Below are 9,528 nucleotides of genomic sequence, written 5' to 3' on the forward strand. Positions count from 1 at the left end.
TGGTATTCTGTATCGGCTAGCCAGGAGATGGGCCTAGCTGTAGGCTAGCTCAAGGCTAACTGGTGCTTGCTTCGGGACAGAGGCGTTAGCCAACAATAGCGACTCGGTTGCATCTAGCTAGCTGTGATGATCCGGTGTAATGGTCCAGAGCTTGCGGCAGAAATCCGGTGATGTGGTAGAGAAAAGCAGTCCGAAATGCTCTAAGTTGATATCGCTGGCAGGTATTGACTAGCAAGTATTGACCGTGCTGAAGCTGCTGGTGTCCGAGCTAAAGGTGAAGACAGCTAGCCGTGGCTAACGGTGACTAATAGCTAGTCGCTAGTTAGCTGGCGAGCTTCTGATGGAGGTTCCAGATATAAAGTATAAAGATAGCAGATCCGTACCACATTGAGTGAGGCGGGTTGCAGGAAATTATATTTAGTTCATAGATGGAAAGTGAGATTAAAATATGTGAAAAACCCCCGAAGAAACAGACTATTTACTATTTACACCGGACAAGACAAACACACGTCCGACTGCTACACCATTACATTACTTTAAGACATGAAGGTCAGTCAATCTGGAAACACTTTTTTTGCTTACTACATTATTCCATACATGTTATTTCATGGCTTTGATGTCATCACTATGTCACGGCCTGACCATAGAGAGCTGTTTATTCTCTATGTTGATTGGGGCGTGACAATGACTAGGGTGGGTTATCTAGGTGTTTAATCATCTATGTTGGCCTGGTACTTTACCCAATCAGAGGCAGCAGTTTATCGTTGTCTCTGATTGGGGATCATGTTTAGGCAGCCCTTTGTGCTTTGTGGGATCTTGTGTTTGTGTAGCTACCTGTGAGCAGTCCAGAACGTTTAGTTTTTGCTTGCTTGTTTGCTTGCTTGCTTGTTTTGTTTGGTGAGTTTCGATTTATTAAAATATGTGGAACTCTACGCACGCTGCGTCTTGGTCCATTCATTACAGTGACCGTGACACACTATTATTCCACAATGTAGAAAATAGACAAAATAAAGAAAAACCCTTGAATGAGTAGGTGTGTCAAACTTTTGGCTGGTACTGTATAATAAGTGACACTCATTGCGCTGAAAGTTAGACAGTTAGACACAATATTGAACTATAATTGTTGGATTGTATCATCCTGAGTTAACTGAGTTGTTTTGAGGCGTCCATACTCCGGCCTGATTATTTATTTTTTAAATGGATATAATGGGATTATAACTCAAAGCATTTTACATGACATGAATGTAACTCTCCTCTCTCATCACCAAAGAAAGAGACATCTGGATCTGTTATATGTGTTCTGGAGGTTCTCATTGCTACAAAACCCTCTTGACCCCCCATCGTGTTGTGTGACTTTCTTACAGATGTTTTACATCCATTGTTTGAGTTTAATTATATCCCCTACTCTCTTCAGCAGAAGTGCCCCACGTCCACACTCATATGCTTTGAAAAAGAAGTGAATGTCCTGGTGTTAGAAACTGGGAATAAGTCCTCACCCATATACAAGCCAAAACTATCCATCCGGCTGAAGTCCTTGATCAAACAGGTAAGCCAATCAGTGTGAGGGAGACACAGGCCAGCTGCATTTGAGGTGCATTGGGATGTTTTTGATTCTACCTTGTCCTTTGGCTGTCTTAGTACACTTTAATTCCAGCTATAGAGCTGTTTGTTGTCTTGGTGAAAATGCTGAGAGTCTGAATAGAATTCCATCTGTGTTTATAAGAGAAACATAAGGTTCATGTCTCCATTGACTCCATTGGCATGGTGTGCTCATTACTCAGACATTGTTATTTTAAGATACAAACCATCTCAGTGGAATAGTTTAGAAATCCCAGCACTACTAAGGCTGCTTTTACACAGGCAGCCCAATTCTGATATTTTGGACATTATTGATGAGAACAATTAGCACTGTGATTCAAACCGGAAATCGTCCGGTTGCTGGCCCCATTCTCTAATATACTGTGTATAGTGATCAACTGAAATTCCAAACTTTGAACAAGCATATCACCTGCCCCGTTTGAGCTACAGTCAATGTCAATTTGTACATACATGGACATTTGTTTCCCATTTTTGTTTCCCATAAGGACCTATAAACTCTGCCCATTAGATTTTCCGCAGATTAGACTTTTTTATCCCCACTATAAATATTTTTTAAATAAAATGCTGCTACTCTTCATTCCTATATGATTTGATGACACTAAATAACCGCCTGGTCTTTTGTCACGAAACTTTGCACAATGATAGAAAGTCACTCCAATGTCACTCTGATTGACCACATGGTGGCTTGAATGTGAGTATGGTGTGCTTGGCCCCTGGAATTGCCACTTGCAGCTATATCTTTTTATAACTGATATTCCGATTTAGACAAAAAAGTAATGCATAACTGTAACAATCGTCGTAGGTGGAAGGAGGAGAGGACCAAGGTGCAGCGTGGTACGTGTTCATGATCTTTTTATTACACTGAACAGGGAAATCAAAATAACAAAAAAACGGAACAAACGAAACAGTCCTGTCTGAGACAGAGACAGAAAACAACTATCCACAACTCAAGGGTGAAACCAGGCTGCCTAAGTATGGTTCTCAATCAGAGACAACGATTGACAGCTGCCTCTGATTGGGAACCATACCAGGCCAAACGCATAGAACATAGAAACATAGAACAAAACATAGAATACCCACATCACACCCTGACCAAACTAAAAATAGAAACATACAAAGCAATCTACGGTCAGGGCGTGACAATAACACCACTTTGCAACAGCTTTGATTACATATCTGCCTGTTCAGTAAATGTATTTCAAATCGCATTCATTTTCATTGCTGAAATTGAAATTGGAAACCTTAGTTAATTGTTAAAAACACAGTCTTAAAATGTCATGGCTTGCGTTAGGCAAATTAACATAAATGTGCCTGCATTATAAATTCTCAACATAGTTTTTTTTTGCAAGTACTTGATAATAATTTAAGGTGAGTAACAGTGAAATAATAAAAAATCCCCTCGCAGCGTCTTACATGCCTACTGTAGAGACCGTTTGTGTAAGTGTATATGATAGACAACAGTGGATTGATGTGAATATTTAGCTCTCAATTCTTTGACATTGACCATTATGTTACTATCAGTATAGTCTAGCGAGACTACTATCAGTATAACTGTCCCTCGTCTGCCCATACAAATAAATCCTGTTTTACAGCGCATTCGGAAAGTATTCAGACCAACTTTTTCCACATTTTGTTACGTTACATACAGCCTTATTCTAAAATGGATTCAATGTTATTTTTTTTCTCATCAATCTACACACTAAGGTCACATTCGACAAAGCCAAAACAGATTTTTAAATTTTTTTGCAAATCTATTCTGAATAAAAAACAGAATATCTTATTTACATAAGTATTCAGACCCTTTGCTATGAGACTCAAAATTGAGCTCAGGTGCATTCTGTTTCCATTGACCATCCTTGAGATGTTTCTACAACTTGACTGGAGTTCACCTGTGGTAAATTCAATTGATGATTTGTAAAGGCGCACCTGTCTGTATAATGTCCCACAGTTGACAATGCATGTCAGAACAAAAATCAAGCCATGAGGTCGAAGGAATTGTCTGTAGAGCCCCGAAACAGGATTGTGTCGGGTTTCATATTTTTTTCACACCTTTATTTAACCAGGTAGGCTAGTTGAGAACAAGTTCTCATTTACAACTGCGACCTGGCCAAGATAAAGCATAGCAGTGTGAACAGATAACAACACAGAGTTACACATGGAGTAAACAATTAACAAGTAAATAACACAGTAGAAAAAAAAGAAAGAGTCTATGGACATTGTGTGCAAAAGGCATGAGGAGGTAGGCAAATAATTACAGTTTAGCAGATTAACACTGGAGTGATAAATGATCAGATGGTCATGTGCAGGTAGAGATACTGGTGTGCAAAAGAGCAGAAAAGTAAATAAATAAAAACAGTATGGGGATGAGGAAGGTGAATTGGGTGGCCTACTTACCGATGGACTATGTATAGCTGCAGCGATCGGTTATCCCTTTACACTTGTGTGTATGGTAGTAGTTTTGGAATTGTTAGTTAGATTACTCGTTGGTTATTACTGCATTGTCGGAACTAGAAGCACAAGCATTTCGCTACACTCACATTAACATCTGCTAACCATGTGTATGTGACAAATAAAATTTGATTTGATTTGCTCAGATAGCAGATGTTTAAAGTTGGTGAGGGAGATAAATCTCCAACTTCAGCGATTTTCTCAATTCGTTCCAGTCACAGGCAGCAGAGAACTGGAAGGAAAGGCAGCCAAATGAGGTGTCTGGGGAATCCGGGGAAGGGTACCAAAATATTTCTGCAGTTCCCAAAGAAAACAGTGGCCTCCATCATTCTTAAATGGAAGAAGTTTGGAACCACCAAGTCTCTTCCGAGAGCTGGCCACCCGGCCAAACTGAGCAATCAGGAGAGAATTACTATAGTACTTGCATTATTATAATATTAAAATAATGACTTCTCTGTCTCTTGCTTTTTCTCACTCGCTGTATCATAGAGCCTCTCTTTTTTGACTATCTTATGCATATGTTGTGAGTGTTTTCCTCTCTATATTGCAGAAAGAACGTGCCAACTGTCCAGACTGTGAGGCCCACAGAGAAAGGGCAGCAAAGGATTTCTTAACAACATTGCAAACAATTCTGGAGTGGATGAACGATCAGGGGTGTCGGAAGCCATCCAGCCATTGAGATGGACACATCCATAGATGGGGACATCCAAGGACTCACATACGTGCAGAAGGCTACCTGAACAATTGCTATATGTAGAAAATACTATACATGTATTGTAATGTACCAGACCACCGCTATCTTTCCCAGAGAGAGTAGCTGAGGATCGGCCGGGGACATCATCTCCTTCACTTAGAATAAAAGTCTGTCTGATCTATGTTGTACATTGATGCACAAGGCACACACCAGTGTTTGAATACAGTGTGTCATATGTTGTGGAGATTACTTGAGATTAAGCTCTTTATTTTAACATTTTTTTATTTGATTTTGAATTTTAGGACCCCTTTAGGTATCAAAATAAATATACAAATGATTTGATAAAATATTGAATTTGGCCTTTACTACTATAGCCCATAGAAACGCATTGACTAACGCATATATAAATGGCAAAACAATACAGTAAAAAAATCAGGTTTTGAAGTGTCTGTCCTATATCTAGGAGATATAAGAAAGCTCAGGAAATATTTTTGTATTTTTCTTTTACACATATTTAACCCCTCATTTTTCTTGGCACAAAACTACCTCCATACTTCCATTCATTTGTATGGTAGTACAGCAAAACTGAGGGCAACATCGCGTTCGTGAGAATCTCCCAAATCCATAGAGTGGTCATAGTTTTGTAGGCCAAACTGTTCAGACGCTGTAGACGTTTTCTTGAAATGACAGAATTTTCAACACTGATGTGGAAGGCTGACATAGGTGGATACATTGAGATGAAGCACTTGCAAAAAACTGATATCTCTTAAACTGACGGATTTGGATGGGAATATTTTAATATGTTGCTTAGATTGACTCACGGTTGTGTCAGTATTTTTGTGTTATTATGTTTGAAATGCATATTGATTTGCGCTAACCTGTGCATCTTGTTCATTTCTTAACCCATACACATTTGACCATTCATGGATTGAAAAAAAGCCTCTGTGTTTACTTTTTACCCTCTCGTTTCATGGTCAATTGACATCCTCATCAAGTTGTCTATCCAGGTCTCTTTGGAATGAGAAATGATTTACCTGGGCATGGTGTCTACTAGACATGTGTCTTAACTTGCTGTCATGTCTGTTCCGTAAACCTGTCATATTAGTTGTAGTTTTGATACACTTTTCAACATTAACAACAGTAACATTAACAACATATAAACTGTAGTCAAATGTAGTCAAATGTTAACCCATCAGAGTCTAAGCCCTGTCTAAGCCGGAGGAGGGGGAGTTCCACTAGGCTATATGGATTTGTTTTAAGAAGATCATACCAAGGATCATATAGCTATTTGATTAGGAATTTTAAGACCCCTTGAATTATGAAAAATATATATTAAAAAATGATTTGATGAAAGATTATTTTGGGCCTTACTGCTATTAGCCCATACAAACACGTTGAATAACAGATTCACTACATGGGACAACAGATAGTCCCCAAAAAATATCACAAGTAAGTTTGTTCTGAAGTGTCTCTCCCATATCTGAGAGATATAGGAGAGACAAGGGGTCTGAATACTTTCCGAATGAACTTTTTATACTTTATTGAGCCCTTCAATGGTTATTTGCAGTTCAGAAAAGGGTTCTTTCCTCTTTTAGTGATAATTAAAATATTTTGGGGTGTGGTTTGCTCAGAGCTCTTTTTGTCCAACCTTGAGTGAGTGTCATTTCAGTCAATCTAATCTGATGTGTCATGCCACAATGTAATATGACTATGGCCAGTGAAGGTGTCTGGTGAAAGACTCACGTATGGCCTTATATGAATTAATAACTCTTCTACATCAGTTCTAAAAAAAAATCTCATCAGTGCGGCCCAGTCGTTCCAGAGCTTGCACACCTGATTCACACAATGACAACACCTATAGAACCTTAACAACATAATATAAGTAAAATAAAATAAAAATCTTCTACAAATTACTTTTAAGATTGAGGAAGGTTCTTTATAGAACAATTTTCCATAAATGTTATATAAAGAACCATTAAAAAAGGGTTCTATATAGCACCAAAAAGGCTTGTAACTATAGTGGAACCCTTTTTTGGTGCAATATAGAACCTTTAATTAATGTTTTTTTTATAGAACTGATAGGTGAGAATTGTCTGTTAATTGAATGATTAGAATATTCCGCCCTGAAACATATAATTGTATGGAATTGATTAGAATGTATAAAATCATAATCAATAAATGTGTAGTCCTAGTCAGAATTAGGGTAAAACAATATGTCTTTATGGTATTTTAAACACAGACTGTCTGAGCTTGGTGCCAACCTGACTAGAGATTTGGGAGAGAACAGGGAGTACGTCTCAAGGACAAAGTCACTATCTCTGTCGGCTGGGTAGTGAGACAGACAGTGTGTGCAAAGCAGGACATGTGTGTGCGTATGTTTGTGTGTATGTGTGGGCGTGAGAAGTCAGTATAAAATGAATTGTTTTGTATTCTTGATTTTAGAACGTTCCCGTGAATAAACATTTAACTATTTTAGCTGGACCTCCGTCTGTTTCATTCGACCAGGATCTTACAAATTCTGGTGTGCAGACAGAGTAATATAATTAAAAATGGTTATGTACCTGGAGAACATAATTCTCTTATCAAGAACATTAGGAAATGGTTCTTTATAGCACCATACAGGTTCCATTTTTAGCCTTATGAGCATGGGTATTTATTGAATATTCAAATAAAAGGTTCTATATAGCACCAAATACAGTTCCGCTATGTTTACAAGACAATATTTACAAGACATATTTTTCACTATTTTGAACCTTTTTCTGTGTGTGGCCAGTAAGGATGGGAATTGCCAGGGACCTCACGATACGATTTTATCAATACCTAGGCGCCAATTCAATATGTATTGCGATTGTAACAATATTGCTATAATAACCATCATATTGAAGTAAACTTGGAGTCACAGATGGTCCACTATGACTTAAGAAAGCATGCAGTTTATTAGGCTACAGATAAAATAGGCCCTATGTTATAAACTTCATAGGGGTGGTGAAAGTGCATGGTGTTCCTTTCCAATAATTAATCGAGGGTCTTTTTTCTGGTGAGATGATCAATGCTTGACTGCCAGTTGACAAATAAAAATAGTTTCCCATCCACAGTTTTTATTCAACACAAGTGTTGTGGTTCATTTCTTTACTATTAAATGAGGAGAGACAAACTTATCAAACAAGTCAGAGTTGTACTTAAACTAAATCTTTAATAGTGAGAGCTTTGCAATAGCTTGTCGACGAATCACCGTTGAGAGCGCCATGACAAATGTAAAGGTATTTTATAGACAAGACACACCCCTTTCAACCAACATGACGAACAGATACAGAGAGAACAAGTATTTGAACAAGAGAACAAGTATTTGATATACTGCTGATTTTGCAGGTTTTCTTACTTACAAAGCATGTTGAGGTCTGTAATTTTTATCATAGGTACACTTCAACTGTGAGAAAATCCAGAAAATCACATTGTATGATTTTTAAGTAATTAATATGCATTTTATTGCATGACATAAGTATTTGACACATCAGAAAAGTATAACTTAATATTTGGTACAGAAACCTTTGTTTGCAATCACAGAGATCATTCGTTTCCTGTAGTTCTTGACCAGGTTTGCACACACTGCAGCAGGGATTTTGGCCCACTCCTCCATACAGACCTTCTCCAGATCCGTCAAGTTTTGGGGCTGTCGCTGGGCAATACGGACTTTCAGCTCCCCCCAAAACTTTTCTATTGGGTTCAGGTCTGGAGACTGGCTAGGCCACTCCAGGACCTTGAGATGCTTCTTACGGAGCCACTCCTTAGTTGCCCTGGTTGTGTGTTTTGGGTCTTGTCATGCTGGAAGACCCAGCCACGACCCATCTTCAATGCTCTTACTGAGGGAAGGAGGTTGTTGGCCTAGATCTCACGAAACATGGCCCCGTCCATCCTCCCCTCAATACGGTGAAGTCGTCCTGTCCCCTTTGCAGAAAAGCATCCCCAAAGAATTATGTGTCCACCTCCATGCTTCACGGTTGGGATGTTATTCTTGGGGTTGTACTCATCCTTCTTCTTCCTCCAAACACGGCGAGTGGAGTTTAGACCAAAAAGCTCTATTTTTGTCTCATCTGACCACATGACCTTCTCCCATTCCTCCTCTGGATCATCCAGATGGTCATTGGCAAACTTCAGACGGGCCTGGACATGCGCAGGCTTGAGCAGGGGGACCTTGCGTGCACTGCAGGATTTTAATCCATGACGGCGTGGTGTGTTACTCATGGTTTTCTTTGAGACTGTGGGCCCAGCTCTCTTCAGGTCATTGACCAGGTCCTGCCATGTAGTTCTGGGCTGATCCCTCACCTTCCTCATGATCATTGATGCCCCACGAGGTGAGATCTTGCATGGAGCCGCAGACCGAGGGTGATTGACCGTCATCTTGAACTTCTTCCATTTTCTAATAATTGTGTCAACAGTTGTTGCCTTCTCACCAAGCTGCTTGCATATTGTCCTGTAGCCCAACCCAGCCTTGTGCAGGTCTACAATTTTATCACTGATGTCCTTACACAGCTCTCTGGTCTGTGAGAGCTAACAGGTCTGTGAGAGCCGGAATTCTTACTGGTTGGTAGGTGATCAAATACATATGTCATGCAATAAAATGCAAATTAATGACTTAAAAATCATACAATGCCAGCTTTATGCATCTTCGCCATTATTATTACAAAGTAGGTGTTCTGCTGTGGACATGACCACTGAAATAAAAACTCAACCACTGAAATAAAACTCGTTGACGATACTGCACCAATTTAACCACTGTTTGAACCATG

The 9,528-nt window shown here is 39.2% G+C and overlaps 1 protein-coding gene across 2 annotated transcripts in view; it reads left to right on the forward strand.

Annotated features, from left to right (window-relative positions):
• Window positions 1-6,953, forward strand: part of LOC123992994 — a 38,157-nt gene extending 31,204 nt beyond the window's left edge. The window contains exons 4-5 of one of the 2 annotated variants that reach the window (XM_046294714.1): window positions 1,415-1,546; window positions 4,598-6,953. In XM_046294714.1, the coding sequence (XP_046150670.1) occupies window positions 1,415-1,546; window positions 4,598-4,726 (261 nt within the window). In that variant the 3' untranslated portion in view covers window positions 4,727-6,953. The remainder of the gene's footprint in view (window positions 1-1,414; window positions 1,547-4,597) is intronic. The other variant, XM_046294715.1, reaches the window with a different exon arrangement.
• The last annotated feature ends 2,575 nt before the right edge of the window (window positions 6,954-9,528 follow it).

This window comes from Oncorhynchus gorbuscha, linkage group LG13 (genome assembly GCF_021184085.1).
Source record: "Oncorhynchus gorbuscha isolate QuinsamMale2020 ecotype Even-year linkage group LG13, OgorEven_v1.0, whole genome shotgun sequence".
NCBI lineage: Eukaryota > Metazoa > Chordata > Actinopteri > Salmoniformes > Salmonidae > Oncorhynchus > Oncorhynchus gorbuscha.